This window comes from Botryllus schlosseri, chromosome 10 (genome assembly GCF_051294905.1).
Source record: "Botryllus schlosseri isolate E-star chromosome 10, Bs_hap1, whole genome shotgun sequence".
Taxonomy (NCBI): Eukaryota; Metazoa; Chordata; class Ascidiacea; order Stolidobranchia; family Styelidae; genus Botryllus; species Botryllus schlosseri.
In genome coordinates this window covers 13,238,972-13,259,063 of record NC_137245.1, presented here as the reverse complement: position 1 = coordinate 13,259,063, position 20,092 = coordinate 13,238,972, and the positions used below count along the sequence as shown (strand labels likewise).

Sequence of the window (20,092 nt, the reverse complement as noted above, 5' to 3'; positions counted from 1 at the left end):
ATACACATACAGCGTACATATGCGTCGTGAAAACGCTGGAACCATGGTGAATGGTACTTCTCAAACGATGTCAGACAGTCGATCACCACGTAAGTAGCAAGATTATCGTTATTGAGGCATTAACATATTTTCGACATCAATTTATCTTCAGGAGATAAGTCAGATGACAGCGACATCGAGGAAATTGAATTTGTCGAAAAAGCGGAGAGTATTAACGAGAATAATCAGTAATTTTGCTTCTTGCTATATATTTCAATTGATTTTCATTATTTTCTGGCTTTTCATGGCTAAAGAGGAGAAATCCCTATCGTCGAAGAGATTCGAGTACACTTTGACGATCGTTTTGACAGCGGATCGCCGAGAGAGGACGTGGTCAATTCACGCACACGTAAGAGTAGGCTATATAGTTGATACGAGCAGTAAATGAGACATTGCATTAACTATCGATGCCTAATCGGTAGTGTAATCTATTCATGTAGTTATTGTAGCATACACTGCACCAATGCAATCCATTTTCCGTTTCCGACAGGCGTAATCACAGCAAAATCACAAAGTGATCAATTGCAAATCCATCATAGGTGCGCCCAATCCAGTGTTGTGATGAAGTCACTACCTTCGATGAAGTCCAAGTCCGAGTCAAATCCAGTCATTTTAGGGAGTGCCTGTAGTAAATTCAAGTCATTGAAAATTCGTGGTTCGAATCAAATCATGCCTCAAGTCATCCCAACACTGCCTCGGTGCCGCGAACATGTTTATTTTGCTTGCCTGAACAGTCGGACACGGAATCGTCACATGTTTATAGAACAAAACGACTGAAAAGAAAACTAAATTCCCATTTCAATTCATCGGGCAAGGTTTTTCGCCCCCTTTTATTCTGGCTGCGAGCAAGTTTACCTAGCTGGGTAGCAGTATCATTGAGCAGAAATCGTCAAAATATCAGTTACGAGTTAGTATAAAGGCAATCCTAGCAGATATGCACAAATTAGTACGCAGTATTTAAAAAAAATTCTGTTCAATACGTAGAATCGTAGAATACATCAATGGTAATGTGTATAAATAATATATATATATTCGCAAGACAATATTCCATAACTCGCTTTTAGATGGCCAGCCAAGCGCATCAAATCAGCAAAATAAACAACATGACTCCGGAGACCATGGTGTTTCCTGCGTAAGTGCTGAAATTCCGCCATCTTATTCTTTTGGTACAAGATGTGTTACGTCTAGGCGACCTCTGGCTCAACGGAAGGAGATGCCACTAAAACAGATAGAAGCAATCAAACTGGTGAGAAAGTTTAGTTCCGACCTGTGCACGGATGCGGCCAATATTTCACACGCCGGAATTTCATATTTAGATGAAGTTTCGTCGAGCACCAAAATTGTCAAGGTTGATTTTGTTGCCAGGAATAAGTCTATGGTGGCAGAAAATAGCGTGAAATTGCGAATGCAAAAGAGCAAGAGACGCGCAATGACGGCTGTGCCGAAGAAGCGGCCGGTAAGTCGAATAAATTTATGTGCAAGACCCTTACAATGAAATGTCGGAACATAAAAAGTAGGTTATCTGCTAAACTAATTCTCATACCTTGTAAGTGTAAAGACTATCTATAGCAGGGGTGTCAAACTCAAATTGCGTCGCGGGCTGGATTCAAACCTACAAACCTACCAACCGGATTCGAGCCTTTCAATCTCTCGCGGGCCTCAACAGTCATCTGATTCCAAAATGTCACCTCATGTCCTATCTTTTCACTTGAACACTTTATTATCAAGTATATTTAGATAATAATATATTACATTGTACCACGGATCTAACGGTTTTATTCTAGCAAGTAGTAATACCTCTATTCGCTAACAATTGAATTGGCAAAAAGCCGATGATTGCCGGCTAAATACAGATATCAACGACTAAAACAGTAGCGATAACGACGATATCTAAGTTGACATATTTCGATTTTCTATGCTACTTTTGCTTTAGTTTTAATTGTATTCAGGCGTTAGCCATGCATATTAGGAGTAAGGTAGGGTTACCATATTTCAGCAACCCAAATTCCGGACACTCTTTAGCGCCCACTAATGGATTTCAAAATGAGTTATGACGTCACACTAGCAAAGCTTTGCTCATAGACCAGAGGTGGTCACGATCCGGTTCTTAAGTATGTGGCTGTGTGTTGTGAAACCGGGACCGAAAGCACATGTTTTCAGCCCCCTCCCGCCCAATTAAACAATGATTTTGAGCCCACATATAAGGGTAATCGATGCAACTTCTGGGGGTGGGGGGGGGTGCTTGCTATATGAATCTGTTTTCTATATACATCTGGTCGTTAAATTATTTGAATGAATTCTGTCAATAATATTGGTCGTTCCATATTTTACTATATAGATACTACTCTCCATCTCCACCCACATGGTCAGAGTTAGCGGTAGAGCTGGTGGATGATGACGAGTTCGAAAATACAGGGAGCGTAATTGCACATCGTTAGGTCATGTACATGTCCTACCGGTAAAATTGTTTATCAGCCTTATGCCAGTGCGCACCACGGAGCTTTATAAACACCCCGCATCCACTGGATTCCAACCTTTTATGGTCGCAACTCCATCTCCAATTTGAAAATATTCCGTGACCCAGATCTAATTTGACGAGCTGATTACTAAAAGAAGTCAGCACCTTTGTCCCGACAGGGACTATTTTGGAAGCTGATTACGTTCAACAAATTCGCAAACCTCAGAACAAAGGCAAACGACCCCCGTTTAGAATCACTATCTTTGAATAAAGCATTTAAACGGCTTTAACGATCTCTAGGAAGATACCGTTATCCTATAATTGCGATTACAATTAGGCTTATTCCAGTACATGAAGGTTGTTTTTATTTATATTTTATTGCAGTTTTTGCGAGGGTGGTAGTCTCCGTATTAAAATCTATCAACGTGATAGTAAATCGCGCGCAGCACGAAGAAAAATATCATGCATTAGCATAAATATTCCCAAAAAATATTGTTTTTATGCTGATTTACGAAAAGATTTGGGGCCTACGTCAAGTCTTCAAAATTCTGGACATTTGGCATATTTTAGAAATTCCTCTTGGACTCTAGTTTGAACAGTGAAATTCCGGACATGTCCGGGAAATTCCGGACGTATGGCAATCCTAGAGTAAGGCATACAAAAGATTTAACTGTAAACGCGGGCCTCAGAATTCGTTTATTAATATTGCATTTCGGGTTTGTCTGGAATTTGGGGACCTTCTGAATCGGAAGTGACACCGCAGTGCGATCGCAGATATTTGAATTGTATTTTTCATAACGGCTCCTCATTGGCGTTTTCGCTTCTGTGAATAACTACTCTTTGGTCCATTTCACCATGTAACTCTGAACTTAATATGCCCTTTTTGCCTTTTCGAAATTGGGTGTAAATGTCACCGACTTGTTTATAGTGGTAACTGGAGTAAAACCATAACACTGCAGTCGGGTGGAAAGTATAATCTACAAAAAAATCTCAACATATGTTACATGATTCAATGTAGCATGATTCAATTTACTTAGAATTGCTTCGCAGGCCGGATGAAATTGTCTGGCGCGCCGGATGCGGCCCGCGGGCCGTATGTTTGACACCCCTGATCTATGGGCTCCTCAATGAGGGGTCCCCTATAGCCTCATGCGTTGCGTGGCTAATGTCTTACCGAATCCCAATTCCCCACGCAACGAATAGGCCGTGTCACATGTAGGCTAATCAGACAAAATTACTGGTAGGCTACGCTGCAAAATAGCCATAGATATCGCGACATCAAGACAATATCGCAGTTATTTCCCCAGAATAAATCCAAGCCGGTGGATAACGACCCGAGGACGAGGAATATTGTGCGGTCTGTCAAAGTCAGCAGCTTCTGCGAAAGCGTATCAGATTCAATGGTGAACCCCACAAAGGTAATCATCAGGGATATATGATTCGCGTTAAATACAGGATGTGTGCCGAACGCCATTGATAGTATTTGGAGATATGTTGTCGGTGATGTGCGAATACCTTTTAAGATTACGCGTTACGCACCAGGAAAATTCATGTGACTTTACTATTTTCGACAGCAAGACCGTCACGCCAGTATTATCCCCGACGAATGGACGATTTTGAGCGAAAATCAGCTGCGCTCGTTCCGTAAACTGTTTAGCAAATTCGATCAAACTCAAAACGGCGGCATCAGCGCGAAAGAACTTTTTGAATCGGTCAAGGTAAGTTAGTCCCTTCATAATAATACCAAGCCGTCACACATGTTCTATTCAGAAATTACTTCCGGACGACGAAATCCCATTCGAAGACGTACAGAAGGTACACGCGGAACTAGACATCAAGCAAACCGGGGAGATTGAATTCGACGAGTTCATTTTTGCGTTGACCCATCCGAAGAACTATGTAAAATTAATAAATGGTAAGTTAGTAAACTAAGAGAGACTTATACGAAAAAATACAAAGCTGTTTTATGTACCATGCACTAGATGACGATAGGATGAAGTTAACGAAAGAAATTAAGATATGGGAGAATTTTCAGCTCAACAGCATTGACCAACCGACTCTTGAGAGCGGTCAGACGCGAAAGTAAGCAGAATACTGGACAGTGTAATTCGCATAATGTCTGATCAGTGATCAGTATGTCACGTTGTTCCACATCGGTTGCGAAGTTGTCAAGTCGAGCGGGCCCAGCATAACTGCGTGATTATGCGTATGTTAACCGAGGATCATTACCACTACGTGGCATCCATTTTTCGACTATCAAAATAATGGAATCACGTGACTTATACGGGAATCGGTAGCACAGAGCTGTGCAAACGCGTAATCTATTTATTCCAATACTTTATTTTCAATTTGTTAAACGAGCTTTCGGAGCGTCGTTTCTTGATCAGGTGTCAAAGCGAAATTTTCCTAATTATTATATCCGCATCGTTTTCATACAATTGTACTCCTGCTTGACGAGTCAGTCAGTCAGTGATATTTCTTGCTTTCTCCATTGCTTCATTGTGGCATTTTGCAGTGAAACATCTGATGTAGGATATGTGGAATAGAAAGCGAACAAGGAACGCTATCAGAGTATTCCAAAATGGTGGACTATTTTTTGTAAATGTCGACAATAAGCAATAACCCAACAGCCAATTTATCTGATATGTCATCGACCCGTATCAAAATTTAATGAATCCAACATAAACAGATACTGCGTCATATAGACAATAATCGAATTTTATTGTGAGGGTTTCGATTGGAAATTATAAGACATTACAAATTAGCACTAAAATCTCGAATGGACTGCGAAATCATTCGTAAATCGCATGTGACCTTTCGCAAAAACCTTGAACAATTGACCAATTGGACATCCCTGCTGTAGACTCACCACTGGTGTAGATAAAGGTGTCGACCAATAGAAATAATTTCTGACCTTGAGAACAACCGGACTTATAGGTGTAACTTCAGAAAACAGATTTTAACACCAAAGCCCCGGGACGTATATCAACCCCGCCATTGTCTTGACCTTGGCCATCGACTGTCGTGCTCGCCCTATATGTCGCTCTGGATTAGAATAACTTTGGGATTTACAGATTCGTAGATTCGCCATTTTTATTTCCTTTGCAGTAGCATGAACAAAAATATATTTTTCACCATGGTGCGGAATGTAGCGAAAAAGGACTCCATGAGAGAGATTCGCCGCTTCTACGTCAACAAGATTAAGAAAATGAACGATCACGTCATACAAGATTGGGCTGCCGGTAAGATTACGCAATATACGGGCAGGTTAAAAATTGCTACTGAGTATAGTTATACCTCAGTTCGGTTCAGTATATGTAAGCCTTTTAGAATCAGCTTTACGAATGTGCTAGACTTCTTGACGCTTGCCCAGACCAACACGATGGCATGAGTAGCGTATGTGGAAATACGCACCTCCCTTCATTAGTAAACCTTCGCAAAGTCGAAGGTGTTGTTGCTAGCCAGCTCTTCATGAATTCTCAGAAGATAGGCATCGCCTTTGCAAATACCGGCACGAACTCTGACTTGGAAATACGCCTAACCTACATAAATGCAGAGGTGGACAAAGTAGTCACCGTTGCTAGTCGAGTGGATAAGAGATAACGCTGTAAATGTCTACTCAATTACTAGCAGAAGTAGCAATCCTCAAGACATGTCCAAACCGTGGCAGTATTACATCAAAGGCCATTCAAAAAAGTATTAGTTTGGAAAAATAGATTTGGTCACATAATGATATAGTAAATAGGTGATTACTTTGTGAATCGAAAGTAAAATGCGTTAAAAAGATTAAGTCGATGGAGACGATGGAGTGATAGCACACAGTGCTGAAGTCGCGTTGTTACACAGGGCAAAGAGTGATAGGACTATCAAACGAAGGTGTCGTCAGGCGCTTCAATGATATCACGAGCGAGCTGAACAAAAGCAGATCGAAATATGCCAAGCAGAAGAATTACAAGGACTCTCCGTACGCCCAGCCACTACATTACGGACTAGTCCATCTCAAAGTATGTAAGATTCGCCTTTCAGGGGATTCGTTCGCAAGACCATATTTTTGTTTGGTTTGCAGCTCAATTCGAGCACCAACGAAAAGTCGCAGAAATCTCCAAGGATTCCGAAAATATTACGAAACGTTGATAGCGATATTCTACGTAAGTGTATGTTGTATACTATAGGCCAGGGGTGGGCAATTAATTTTCTCCGCGGGCCAAATGAGAAGCAGAAAATACGTTGGCGGGCCGAGGCAAAATTTTAGCCGTATTCTCCAGCGTATTAAATTTATTTCTTAGTTGAAATAAGTGAATTACACTGCTGATAAAGGCTGCGAGCGAGATAGTGTAATGGTGGTGCGTCCGGCTTCTCGGTCGGCAGGTAGTGAGTACGATCACCGGCCGGGTCACACCAAAGACTAGAAAACTGCTAAGTGGATGTGTCGATATCAGAGAAGAGGAATGTAACTGCTAATTATCAGAAAATAGTATTTATTTGCCGTCCTATGTTAAACAGGATACATTTTGAACTCTTTTTAAACCCCTATCCCCGTTTTTCTACTAAGACCTTACAATATATTTGGGATACTACTACTACAACTGGTCGCTGCCTTCAGTTTCTACAGCCTGTGGTTTTAGTCCACGGCTCCACGCAGCAACATTAAAAAGTTATGTGCTTTGAATTCCAAGCAACCTTTCGCGGGCCGCATTTGTCCCGCGAACCGCACTTTGGTGGAGTTGGCGGGTTCAATCCCTGGCCAGGTTAGATCCAAGACCTAATCAGTAACACTGGTATCCCTTACACCGATGATATGTATTAAGAACAGGCGGATTTTAAACTGTTTGCAAATTTCTTTATTTTGGTTTCCGAATTGATTAATGTTTGCTAAAATCGCAACTTTCAATCCCCTGCTAATCAAAATAGATGCTCACACGACCGCTCGTTTCGTAAATGCATAGAGTGGAGTCGACTTTTATCAAAATACACCAACCAAAACTCTATCAACAAAAGGAGTTCGTGTACCACCTAAAAATAGTGCATTGAATGCTCTCTCTTCCATGCTGGTGACGTCATATTTTGTGATACGATTGTTGATATACAATATTCTTTCCAATTCTCTACTAGTTGCTGACGATTAGGCTACCCCTGACGAGTGTCAGCCGAAAATATTCGGGTTCATTTCAATATGAATATACTTTTCAATTGTAAATGCATAGAATTGCAATAACACATGAGAGATATTGAAATTGGGCATTCATTGCATGGCTTATCAATTTGATCATTTGAAGCCATCCACAACAGAGCATTGCAAAGTTGAAGTCAATGTGGAGTGGCAGTATGGTATCAATTTACGAGAGTCACACTCCGCAATGATGTATTTATGATTTCCTACTACAGCACTTCTGTTGTTCAAGTGGGGCCACTTAATGAAAATTAAGACCAAATTCAATGGCGTGAGATAGCGCGGCTCCTCGTTAGTATAGTGGTGAGTATCCCCGCCTGTCACGCGGGAGACCGGGGTTCGATTCCCCGACGGGGAGGTTTTTTTGTTGGTGCCCAACTTCACTAAAGCGCGGGCCATTTTTGATCTCCAATTCTGGTACACATCTGCCACGCTTGAACAGTAAGCTCATTCTCAGACCAAAGAAGGCTATTCAGTACTTTCGTGCGTCGCTGCCTTGTGTATATCCATCTTTTTAATTTATATATGCTATTATTTCTATTTCTATTTGATCGATATTTTCAGCGGAACAATTATAGGTACTATGGGTCGTCGGCGCCGACTTTTATTTTTGCATGGGGTGGCGGCAGGCGCGTAGCCAGGGGATGTCGAAATCCTCTCCTTTTGAAACGCAAAACCCCTTCCTTTTGAAATGACCATCCTGATGTTAATATTCAGTTGCAGTTCAACAAGCCGTGTTATCAGTGTTACGCGCGGCCAATTAGCGAGATTCGTTTGCGCACGTATATCGCATCGCACAGTATAACGCGACGCGATCACCCGCTGAGATGATTGCGAAAGTAGGTCATTGATTGCCGCGCACTCGGCATTCGTCGCTGGACTGAGCAATAACACGGTGCAACAATTTTGGAACACAAAGACAGGCAAGAATGATGATTACAAACGCGCGGCGGCCTGTCAGTAATCATCCCTTGCCGCCAATGCAATGGATTTTTACTTGGTATTGAGTAGCTCGCATCACGACAATTGGTTGCTGATTAAAGCATCGATTTTGACTGCATTGTTGCATTTCCCGATTTACGTTCGCAAAGGATAATTGGATTATTATTATTATGGGCACTGGAATAAATTCCAACTAGCAGGCACCACACAATAAAACACTGTTCAACTTTGCGCTACGAGAATTTATCACAAAAATGGTTCACAAAATATTTTAAACGCGGCTTGCGGCCCTCATCAATGCCAATAATGCACTTTAACTTGTAGAACGTGAACGTATATTTGGTCGTCAAATCGCGATAGGAGATGGTGTTGCTCAGAGCGCGCGATGAAACCTACGTTTCTAACGATGAGGTCGAATTGGTACATCTAATAAGGATCGTTAGTTTGCTGAAATCAGCATCAGTGCGTTGTGCGAAATACATAGTAGTGATCAATTTTATCGGACTGTACAATCGGCCGGCAAGGTTGCGCTGATAACAAAATTGCAGACATGTCGCAAACCTGCAATAACTACAATTACAGGGTGCGCTAGTCATACCTAAATACCCGGATTCGGCAATGGCAACGAGCATAATTTATTCAGACGCGGGCTTAAGTTTTAGTTAAAAAGATACATTAACACCAACAATATTACACTCAGAGATTGTTACTGTTTGGCGAAAGTGTTTCTGCGGACGGTAGTAGGCCGCTGATAGTGCACATGAGATATCGATGACCCATTTCGCATAAAAATGATTCTAGCTAATTTGCAGTACGCAGCATCGATAATACGAATTAGTGAATTGGCATTTCAAAAGGACTGGATTTCTAGTTTTAAATGAGAAACTCACTGGCTACGCACAGGGCTTTAATACCGACAACGCGCTGGTTAATATCTGTCCAGGGCCTACGGCCTACATAAGTACCGATCAGCCTGTCGAATTTGATCGTGAAATGGTGCGATTTAAAATATTCAGGTGTTATTGCAGCAAGAGTAATATGGGCGCATGCCGCAACCGTATCATTAGAAATGCAAATCCCGATGGTTTGAAATTCGACCCGCGACATGGTTGCGCCCGATAGAATCCGTCCAGCAATGAAGTTTATTGGACCATAGAAGGTTCCCGCTCAAACTAATCGAATAAATTCAGAATTTCCGCCCCCGAGAATATCTTGTTGCATTAATATTTGACAACATAATTCAACGCCGTGCACTGCACAATGCGCAGTTGTAATAACAAATCAAACACTGACAGGTGTCTTCGAGGGAATACGAGTGTATAAAGCAGACAAGAATTAGTAGCCTACAGATGACAGCAAACGAGAAAGCGCGCATCTAATCAGTAATTCCTCAACTTGCGTTTGGCACAATGGGGTTCCGAGTCTGACATCACGACAATTTTTTGCAATTGAATATGCGCACTTTGCTCAAGAATGTCTTTCAATTTGCAGGCATACACAAACACACTGTCCTATTTCGCTCCACAATTAAAAATGCTATCACGAAACTAATTCAAGAATTATTTTGTAAACGAATATGCGCGCAAATACAATTTAATTGAGAGAAGTAGAACGTGAATTCGCTCGTCCAGTAAAGAGAGCTGGTGTTTCTCAGAGAACGCGTGTCGAAATCGACGTCGTATAACGAGGTCGCTTCGATTGTATGATTACTAATCACGGATTACAATTTATTGGGGCGTTTTAAGCACTAACTTAAGCTGAATATTCAATTATTGGCGCGCGTCTCGGTCAATAGTAAATAGTTGGCATTTACGCGATAATCACAGACTCGCTAATTGACAGCACAGACGGCGGGCGTTTAAGCATTTTGTATGGGGTGGCCGCCACCCCGTAACTCGGCGCCTATGCATGGGTGTTCGCCCTGATATCTCTATGTCGTAGCTAAGCATCAGATAAGTAGCCTATACAACGAAGTTAATCTGTGTCATGGATTCATTTATACAAAGTCTTGAGTCCAGTCATCAATCAGATAATAGCTTTATCTGCGGCAAAATATATTATGGTGTCTATGGTTGCATTTAAAACAAATGGTTGTTTATAACACTTTGTTTAAAACATGTTTTAAACAATGTTTTAAATTTAAACAAATGCCTTTAAAGAACGACATTTTTTTAAGTTGTAAAATCATGCCATAATTGTGTAAATACTGTCCAAAAACATGTTGTATGAGCCTACGGACAATTACAACCCGATATAGCCGACGTATGCATTATGGGATGGTTGGAATCCTCAAAATAGTCGGTTCAACAGCTGTAGTACGTAGATATTTCGTCAAAGGAGCTATATTTACTCTATGTTTTCAATTGTCAATATCGCTTCACTATGACGTCACAATTGAACATTCGTGGCGTCATGACATAAAAAACATGTTTTAAACAAGGCCCTTCTTTTAAACATGTTTGTTTTAAATTGATTTTTGTTTTAAATACAACTCTAATGGTATGCCTCCACCGCCAATATTATCGCCGAATCATCGCCGAATAATATAAATAAGGTTGCGCAGTGTATCAGTGTCAGTCATATCCTCGTTAGTATAGTGGTGAGTATCCCCGCCTGTCACGCGGGAGACCGGGGTTAGATTCCCCGACGGAGAGAGACTTTTTCTCTCAATCTTCAACGCCACTGCTCCTTTCTGACTGATTGGTTTTCAATTCCAGTCTTTGTTTTGTGGTATATATGTATGTGATTTTTATTTGCAAACTATCAGACCCTTTCAATCGCAAGCTAGTCTGCAAGTTTGGTAAGCGTACTTTCCCACTCCACCTCTTTCAATTCATCATGTCTCGACTTTTGTAAACATTTTAGTGATTTATAATGCATCAAATTGTAATCGCGAGGCATATTAATTGGCATTATTTAGTAATTGCTTCACAAAAACGGCAACTATAACAATATTCGATATGACCTGTAGTATCGCACGTATACAGCAATAGCCTTTATAGACCCTGGATGTGCGATTGTGCGTCGGTAAATCGAGAGCGCAATCGTTTGTATGAAGTACATATTTTATGATGCAAAATCCCTGTTGTTGCCGGTGAATAGCAATAAAGCACAGAATTGACTTTCATTGACACTCTCATTATTTTATTCACTGTATCATAGTAGGGGTATGGTCAATGACCCGTGGTCACTGGTCATGCGTGATACCTGGATTTATTCTCGGCGTGCGACGGATCTGGTTCTGCCATTTATTTCCCTAACATGTCATTTATATTCCAACCATATCTGAATTCGCATGGTGCCTGTCCTCATATTTAGTTAAAAACTCGTAACGATCGTGTATAATAGCCGTGAGATACGATACATGCCACCTATACGTATATCCGACGTGAAAATTTCTGTATTGATAATTTCAAGGCCATGCGGTAATATCAATTGATATTCTGTTTGTCGAAAGATATTGGGATCGCCTTCTGCCGTGTGTGTCTCCTCGTTAGTATAGTGGTGAGTATCCCCGCCTGTCACGCGGGAGACCGGGGTTCGATTCCCCGACGGGGAGCATTTTTTCGGCATTTTTTTCTCTTTGTCTCAATTGGTACCCCGGAAAATCTGAGCGCAACGCTTATTGTTGTGAGCAATCACCAACCACCACTCTATTTCGAACCTCTTCTACGCACCAGTTCGCTACATGTTAAAATTATGCCATGAATGTCTGAGATAAATTTTCGCGCAAACAGGATTATCCAACAAATGTTTGCCAATGGCAGAATTTATCGAGGCGACAGATTCCGTGTAGTCGGTAGAGGACGTTCATACTTTCGTTTGGGTGCATTGGAGTCGACTTTTATCAACATACGCTAACCAAACTTGTGCCTACAGAAGGAGCTTGTGAACGATCTAAAAATAGTGAATTGATCTCAAGCGCTCTCTCCGCCCCGATTATTTGAAATTTCATGCCGGCGACGTCATGTTCTGTGATAGGATTGTTGATGTACAATGTTCTTTCCAATTCTCTACTAGTTGCTGACGAGTGTCAGGCGAAAGTATTGGGGCTCATTTCAATATGAATATACTATTCAATTAAATTCCTATATATATTACAACATATTTGTCATTATACTACTATACGTACATATTGGTGTGCCAAATTATCAAATTTGAGGAGGTCATTCCTCCATTGTCTTCGTTAATATAGTGGTGAGTAGCCCCGCCTGTCACCCGGAGACAGGGATTTGATTCCTTGACTGGGAAAATTTTGAAACACCGCTTTATTAACCTATTTCCATTTCTCGCATTTTTCGTTACCATGTGCTAGGCCTATTTATTGCTTCAAATCTCCAATCGTCGTGCGAGATAGTGTAACGGTGATGCGTCCAGCTTCTTGATTGGTACTTGGTAGGTCGTCGGTTCGATCCCCGGTCGGGTCAGACCAAAAACTCTAAAACTGTTATCCGCAGCTATCCTGCTAGGCGCTCAGTATATCCACGAATAGCATGGATGGGAAAATGGGGGTGCAGACTAGGTGAACTTACCGACGTATCGCATCTCCATCGTCAAAGCATCTCCATGGTGCAGGCGAGAAAGAATATTATGCCTCTTTCTCTCTCTACCTCTCTCGTGGTAGGCTCCATCTCGCCTGCGATCCGCGTATGAAAGTGGGTCAGTGTTGCAAGTCGACAGAGCAGGAAGCATAAAAGTATTAGTAACACCATGCATACCAAAACAACAACTACAATTGCGAGGCATACTATTTGCTAGGGATGGTGTGAACGTGAGGTTCACGTTCGCGTTCTGTGTGTGAACCTCGGTAATTTAGAGGTTCGCGTTCACAACAGAACCTTGGTAGGTTCTGCACTGTGAACCTTTCTCATATATTACAATTTTCACTTCATTATAACATCTTTGGTTCAAATTTATTTCATTTCAACTGCGGGCCACTCTATGCATGGCTCTGACAGCATTCAAAATCAACACTAAACGTGCACTTTGGCAATCGCAAAAGTTTTACTTGCTTTGTTACAAAAGTTTGCTCGAAATATCCAGCTTTCCGTTTGTGAATATTTAGTGACCCTCTGCTGTGAGCTAGACCCGCAATCACACAACATCACGAGCGACATACGTAGTCAGCAGCGAATGATGCTTATTCAACCAATCAATGAGATTGATATCGTTTTTGATGTAAAAATGTAGCAGGCGTCAATTTTGACTTGATATCTTTACTGCATCATTAATACCAAATCCGTGCGATTGAGGTGTTGGCTACGGCTGTATAATTTGTCGATGGGGTAATATCGGTAGCAAGTATAGGATCCCATTTTATACTCTGCTCAATATCAATGTAGCAATACTCAGACGCCGAATAGGCCTACATTGTCCGGTCTGGCCTAGACCGTCAAGGCGAAGGCTTTTACATGGTAAGTCTTCGTCGAAATTGTTGGCAAAGCGACGAAAGATATTGATTTTATGGGAGTATTATATCCTTTGATTGCCTTAGTTGATACATTTAGCTACGTTTAAAACGCCAATATGTACTTCAGCATTGTGGCATTATGTGGCCCGAGTCATCGCTAGGTATCGCGTACATTAATATAGGCTATCACTTCATTGAAAGACAGGGTTGGAATTAGCAATATGACGTCACGTGACGTCATGAAGTTCACGTTCGCGTTCACACAGAACCTTTTAAAAAGGTTCGCGTTCACACGAACCTGAACCTTTCAGAGGTTCACACCATCCCTACTATTTGCCATTATTTAGTTCATTACCCGACGGGTCTTAGTATTTTTAAATTTAGTCTTCTTCAATTCTGGCGCTTGCATGCTAGAAAGCCCACAACTCCACGTTCACTCGTTTATGCAACGTATCGCTTAACATACAAAATCCCGACGACATAATTCAATTTCAAATTGCAATGTTTGTTCGTCACCTTCCATAGACAATAGACACCTGTCATGTCTCAAAGATTGACAGAGTCACATCGTCATAATGACTAACCAATTCCTTAAATTTAACCACTTCATGACGTTGACTTTTTGGTCGTCCAAATATCACAAAAATTGCACGAAAAATGTGGTAAGCAAGTCTTCAATCGCTTTTTCGGTTGGGTCGTCTGTATATGTGGCCTCATCAGTAGCGCAAATCGTAAGTCGTTGAATTTACGCGATGCTATTTATATATATATTCCTTGTTATCTGTGACTCTACGCGGTCTTTCGACAATGGATATCATTTTGGTTTAGGTGCCGAACTTGAAAACGAAGCCACAGGTCGCCGAGTGAAGTCAGCCGGCGTTAGAACGCAACCAGGGAATCATCCGTCAACAGAATCATACACGGTAGAACCGAGTTAAGCGTGATCGCGAATATCTGAATCGCGAATCGCTGAATTTCTAGGTGTCAGTGTTCCTATTATGGTGGGGGTTAATAATGCTATTACGGAATGGAATTCGGACTTTTACCGGTTAATAGTCCTGGATGATCACAAGTATATCGTGTAACTCATAAAATTTCCGAGTGTGTAGTACTGGTGCAGACGTCGGATAGTATCGATTTCCGATGAAATCCTCAAACCTCTATGAAACTATCCCTTTTCTAATATATATGTTACGATATTAACGTTGATCATAGTTATTTAGTTTTAGTTTAGATGGAACTCAGATGTTAAATGTATCGTGTGTGTATATAGTGTACACTTGTTCAGTGCACACGGAAACAATTAGCACCAATGAAACAAAACCACCTATATTCGATGTTCATGTCGTTGGCCTGATGTTCTGGTTTTAGACAAGGTCGCCACATCTAGACCTTCATCTAGTATATTTACATATTCAGCCAAAAGCGAAAAGGAAGTCGATTCCATATCACACAAGCAATGTGATGCCGGATCGGCGCTCGATGGTTCGTCGCTCGACGGTCCGGCGGCCGAGGCATATCAGAGCGAAATCCGCACCGCAGCCAGAATTCGAATCTGTGCTCCACGACCATCACCACGGCAAGTTTACCTGTAAATTCAAGAGGCCAAAGTAGCCCTTCGGGCGAAGTAAAGTTTGATATAACTAATTTGGATGTTTGAGTGGCTACAAATCCTCTTGATATAATCGCTCATCCGACTCCTCGTTAGTATAGTGGTGAGTATCCCCGCCTGTCACGCGGGAGACCGGGGTTCGATTCCCCGACGGGGAGCATTTTGGCCGTTATCACGATATCTACCGGGGCTCATCTGATCTCTATTTCCATTATATTATACGTCAAGTTTAATCTAACTATACCATAATATATCTCTCATGCGTGTATCATACTTATCTATAATCTCAAGCTCTGTTAGTGATCGAAATTCCTTTTATTGCACACAAGTAATGAATCCCGTTATATTTATAAATAAAACGGTCATTATCTGTCAATGTCTGTTATGCCGGTTTATACACCCATCATCACTGCAGTATCAGTATCAGTTTATCAATATTTTCATAATTTCAAAACGCCAGAAGACTGCGATACAATGAAAAGATAGGAATGTGTCGAAGCGACTTGGAATTGTCTCGGGGGAGTCGAATTAGGCATTCATTTGCGAATATAGATGCTGAGTATAAAATCCAATTGCTGAACAAATAACATTTGAATTATGTTTTCGAACCTGTGTATATCGCCAATTTACTTTCCAGCGCGAACCCTCCCTGCCGTGTCCTCGTTAGTATAGTGGTGAGTATCCCCGCCTGTCACGCGGGAGACCGGGGTTCGATTCCCCGACGGGGAGCATTTTCTATTGCCGCCGTATCGGTAATTAGGGAGTGGTGTAAAAAGGAAGACAAAGTATCATAATAGCTTGTAGGGTCTTATTTTAATCCGAATCAATTTGGAGGAGCAGATTATCGCTACAATTCGCGTTATCTTTAATGCTACAGCTTGAATAGGTTTAATCGTGTAGGCTATATTTGTTGCAGGAACCAAGAGATTGCATGGGGTTCGCAGCGCACCGCTTGGTGCTTTCAAGTCGGCTGAAAATGCTGTCGCTCCAAAGACCGTACCGTTGCCCGTTTACCCGGTGAAGAAAGGTCAAACGCACTTTGACTACGACAGTGTCGAGAAGATCAGACGAAGGGTAAGCTGTCAATTAGGATTTTTATAGATCTAGAATGAACTGCATGGTATTTCATAATATTACGCGAGACCAGAAATCTATGAAGTCAAATTATTAACGCAATGCAGTCCGATATTCTCACGACACGAGACTTTCAACTGATATCTATATCTCATACAAGAATCCAAGAAAAGGCAGACTATATTATAGACCACAGGCTTCCTAATAGTATACGGCGATTTTTCGCCGTTCGGACTTGAGATTGACACTGTAGTATAGAAGATTCTTAAAAACGATATCCCTACTCAGGATTACAAATTCCTTTACGCTGCACAGTCCACTAAACCAGAAGATGTTTTTTTAGCCTGTATAGCGTGCTCCTACATAGCCATCTTACTGTTCAGTACGAATAGTAGTGTATAGATATGGAATCGTATTTAGTTTAGTACACATCACTTCGTTACTACTATAGGAATAAACACCGAGATCAGGGAATTTCTCAAAAGGACAATTACACCCTCAGACCCCCAGAACTTTACGTTTATATGATTAGCCTACGGCTTAGGTCGATTTTACACTTGATCCCATCTAATAGTAGAGTGCCTCATAACCGAGTTATAGATATCCTTGACTTTAGTATAAGCCAGTGGTTCTCAACTTTTTTTGACACGCGCCCCCCTTGGAGATGGTCAAAAAAATCGCGCCCCCCTGACCCCCCTTGCATTTACCGTCATGTAAAAAGAGCACATCATCTGATACCGAGGAGGGCAACGTTTTTGATAATCATGGCCGAATTTCGATTGCTTATGTAGCGTAAGGCCGCATTCCAGGGCATAGCCGCAATGAACGATCTGGACGCAAAATTCCTATGGTAAACTGTCCATATCCATTCCCGGTGAACTCCGGACTATTCTACTTTTCACAATGGCCTATTGTGCGCACCGAAATGGCGAGTGTCAATGTTATGAATAGTTGCCGGGAGGTGCATATTGTCGCGCGGAGCGCGAAAATTTTTCAGGGCCGCGAACGAATTGTTATTTCTTGCCAATTCCCATTCCGGCTCAGATTAAGAAGGGCGCTGCATTAAAATCGAAAAATGAATTCTTGTTGAATTGCGCGGAGGGCGATGAAAATTTCAAAATTAATTAAAATCTCTCGAAAATGCGGGAGTGAATTCGTAATTGCAATTTGAATGTCTACGGCCGCCAACACATACTAATTGAATTAGGCGTCTACGGCTGCTCAAATTGCCTTCCACGGCTGCAGGCTGCCTACCCCTGATCTAATAGTATACATAAGGTATATCTTACGCCAATTTTGAATCTGCATTCCAGTTGTTGAGTCTTTTACATTGCTGACAAATTTCTCCAAACTTGTTTGAAAATAACAAAAAAAACATTGAACAAGACATCCATTAATTAATTTCCAGGTAGGTCACCCTGAGACTAATCCTGATGCTGGTAGTGAATACAGACAGCAAGGCGTCGTTCTGTCCTGCCAGGCTAAATTTGATCAGTTTTGGAAATTAATTAAATTGTGTTGATTTATAGCCTAACTGAGGGCGAAACCGGGCAACCTATATGTTGCATCTACGTCTGTCTTAGGCAGTGCAGTTCGCAAGCTACTAACAACAGCTGCCCAGCGCGACAAGCTTTAGGCTACTGTCAAAGCTATGAAGCAATGAATGACTTACACGTGAGGATTGCTCTCTATATCTCCAAAGAATATCAAAAATTTGCTCAAATGAAGTTGAAATCAGACTATATACTCCGTTGTGCGTGATTGCTAGAGTTGCAAGCTTTCTTGAATATGGAATAAATTTCATCTTCATTAATCGTCTTCTCATAATGGATGTGAAACACATGTTTAGACACGTACAATTTATACTGACTTTGTTAATTTCTCGCGCCCCCCCCTATACTGACTTCGTCAATTTCTCGCGCCCCCCCCTGAGAGCCTCCCGCGCCCCCCAGGTTGAGAACCCCTGGTATAAGCCGTATAATCGCATGTGCTCAACGGGGCAATGCGTGTGTAAAAGTGCTGAATGTCGCACGAAAAGAAGTTTTCTTGACTTGCGAATCAATCCAGATTCCAAAATATCAAATCCAAACGATATGTTGCAATAACCTTGAAAAACTACACACCAGATCCGATTCGATTATGTTTCAAACAAACATGCAGTCATAAAGGAAACGGACGCAATTATTTTGACTCCGTGTCTGTCATCCATATCCGGTCTGCAGCGGAAGCTTTAGCGTTTAGCCAGCATGATACGCCACGAAACAATACTCAGCATGCTCGAATGTCTATAGCATGGCTTCTCAATCCGGGATTCATGGACCCTTAAGGGCCCGCGGACTATAGCTTTGAGGAAGGGGTTTCTAAACTTCTTTTGAATGCGGACCCCTTCAAGTTTTGTCGCCGGCTGCGCTTACCCCCAACATTCCAGAAACCGGTGGCTGGAAGGTCATCACATCAATGGCTAAACAAGGTATTAGTTACAGTCCCACTCAAGACGTCATTCTTAAAGAATAATCTGGTTTTGTCGTTTCTTAAATAAGTTTAGGAACGCTGTGAAAAGCCGATGCTGAAACTACACAACTACAAACCTACATTGCCATCTGTTCTTGCATTATCTGTTTGTTTCATCATCAGGTAGCTTTCAGGTAATGACTAGACCAGATGACAATACGAGCCGTTGTCTGAAATGAAGCCCTTTTCGGTCATCGGCTTCCCAAATTGCAACGTTAGGGGTCCACGCGACCACCCAAATAATTTTAGGGATCCGCGCTAGCAAAATAAGGTTAAGAAATACCGGATTATATAAACAACTCACAACAGAACCTGAATATTCGTCGTTATATTTGTCTAGGCAAGCGGTATACTGCAGGAGTATTACAACCGGCTGAGAAAAGCTTCGACTATAAATTCGAAAGAAATATTCAAGAAACTACAGGTAAAGCCCGAGTCGGATATTCAGTATCTTAATCGTATCGTGATGTTCAATATATTTTCTATATGGAGGTAGGCTACTTGTATTTCCATGTATTCACCAAGGTCAGATTCGCGAACAACAATGCTAGGCATCGACTATGACGTCACACTCATTCTTACGCAGTTCATTTACCCAAGACAACGTCTTTTTAATCCAGGTCGACCAAATTAGCGACGTCCAACTGAAGCAATTCAAGAGATGCTATTCCGCGTATTTAGGAGGATGCGAATCGTTTGTGATATCGCCATGGGTGCCGATCAAAGAACCGTCTCCCACATGGGCCTCCCCGCTCGGCGAACCTTGTGTAAAAACGGCATGGGCGTGATTGGCTGATGTTGATGGACTTTTTGTGATATTCGTAACGAATGATAATAATATTGCGCATGAAAATGGTCTCTCTACGGTGTGACAAG

The 20,092-nt window shown here is 41.6% G+C and overlaps 1 protein-coding gene and 4 non-coding genes across 5 annotated transcripts; all 5 read left to right on the top strand.

Annotated features, from left to right (window-relative positions):
• Positions 1 to 19: 19 nt before the first annotated feature.
• LOC145448811 (uncharacterized) lies at positions 20 to 20,069 on the top strand. Its single transcript, XM_080327260.1, has 18 exons — positions 20 to 89; positions 152 to 227; positions 294 to 388; positions 1,104 to 1,171; positions 1,228 to 1,285; positions 1,356 to 1,495; positions 3,805 to 3,915; positions 4,072 to 4,215; positions 4,268 to 4,412; positions 4,480 to 4,579; positions 5,606 to 5,739; positions 6,344 to 6,501; positions 6,564 to 6,645; positions 14,848 to 14,942; positions 15,439 to 15,598; positions 16,548 to 16,705; positions 19,557 to 19,640; positions 19,837 to 20,069. Exons 1-18 carry the CDS (start codon positions 20 to 22, stop codon positions 20,002 to 20,004), a joined length of 2,046 nt encoding a protein of 681 aa, XP_080183386.1. The 3' UTR covers positions 20,005 to 20,069.
• Positions 7,954 to 8,025, top strand: Trnad-guc (transfer RNA aspartic acid (anticodon GUC)). The gene has a single exon. It is a non-coding gene; the product is annotated as a tRNA-Asp (tRNA).
• Trnad-guc (transfer RNA aspartic acid (anticodon GUC)) lies at positions 12,097 to 12,168 on the top strand. Its single transcript has one exon. It is a non-coding gene; the product is annotated as a tRNA-Asp (tRNA).
• Positions 15,718 to 15,789, top strand: Trnad-guc (transfer RNA aspartic acid (anticodon GUC)). The gene has a single exon. It is a non-coding gene; the product is annotated as a tRNA-Asp (tRNA).
• On the top strand, positions 16,289 to 16,360 carry Trnad-guc (transfer RNA aspartic acid (anticodon GUC)). Its single transcript has one exon. It is a non-coding gene; the product is annotated as a tRNA-Asp (tRNA).
• Positions 20,070 to 20,092: the final 23 nt, after the last annotated feature.

Bases quoted from the DNA above. Each gene is read 5' to 3' on its own strand.
- LOC145448811 (XM_080327260.1), top strand. From the start codon at position 20: ATGCGTCGTGAAAACGCTGGAACCATGGTGAATGGTACTTCTCAAACG. The intron at 6,646-14,847 runs GTAAGTGTATGT...ATTTTGGTTTAG, and splicing joins CGTTGATAGCGATATTCTAC to GTGCCGAACTTGAAAACGAA. The intron at 14,943-15,438 runs GTAGAACCGAGT...TTACATATTCAG, and splicing joins CGTCAACAGAATCATACACG to CCAAAAGCGAAAAGGAAGTC.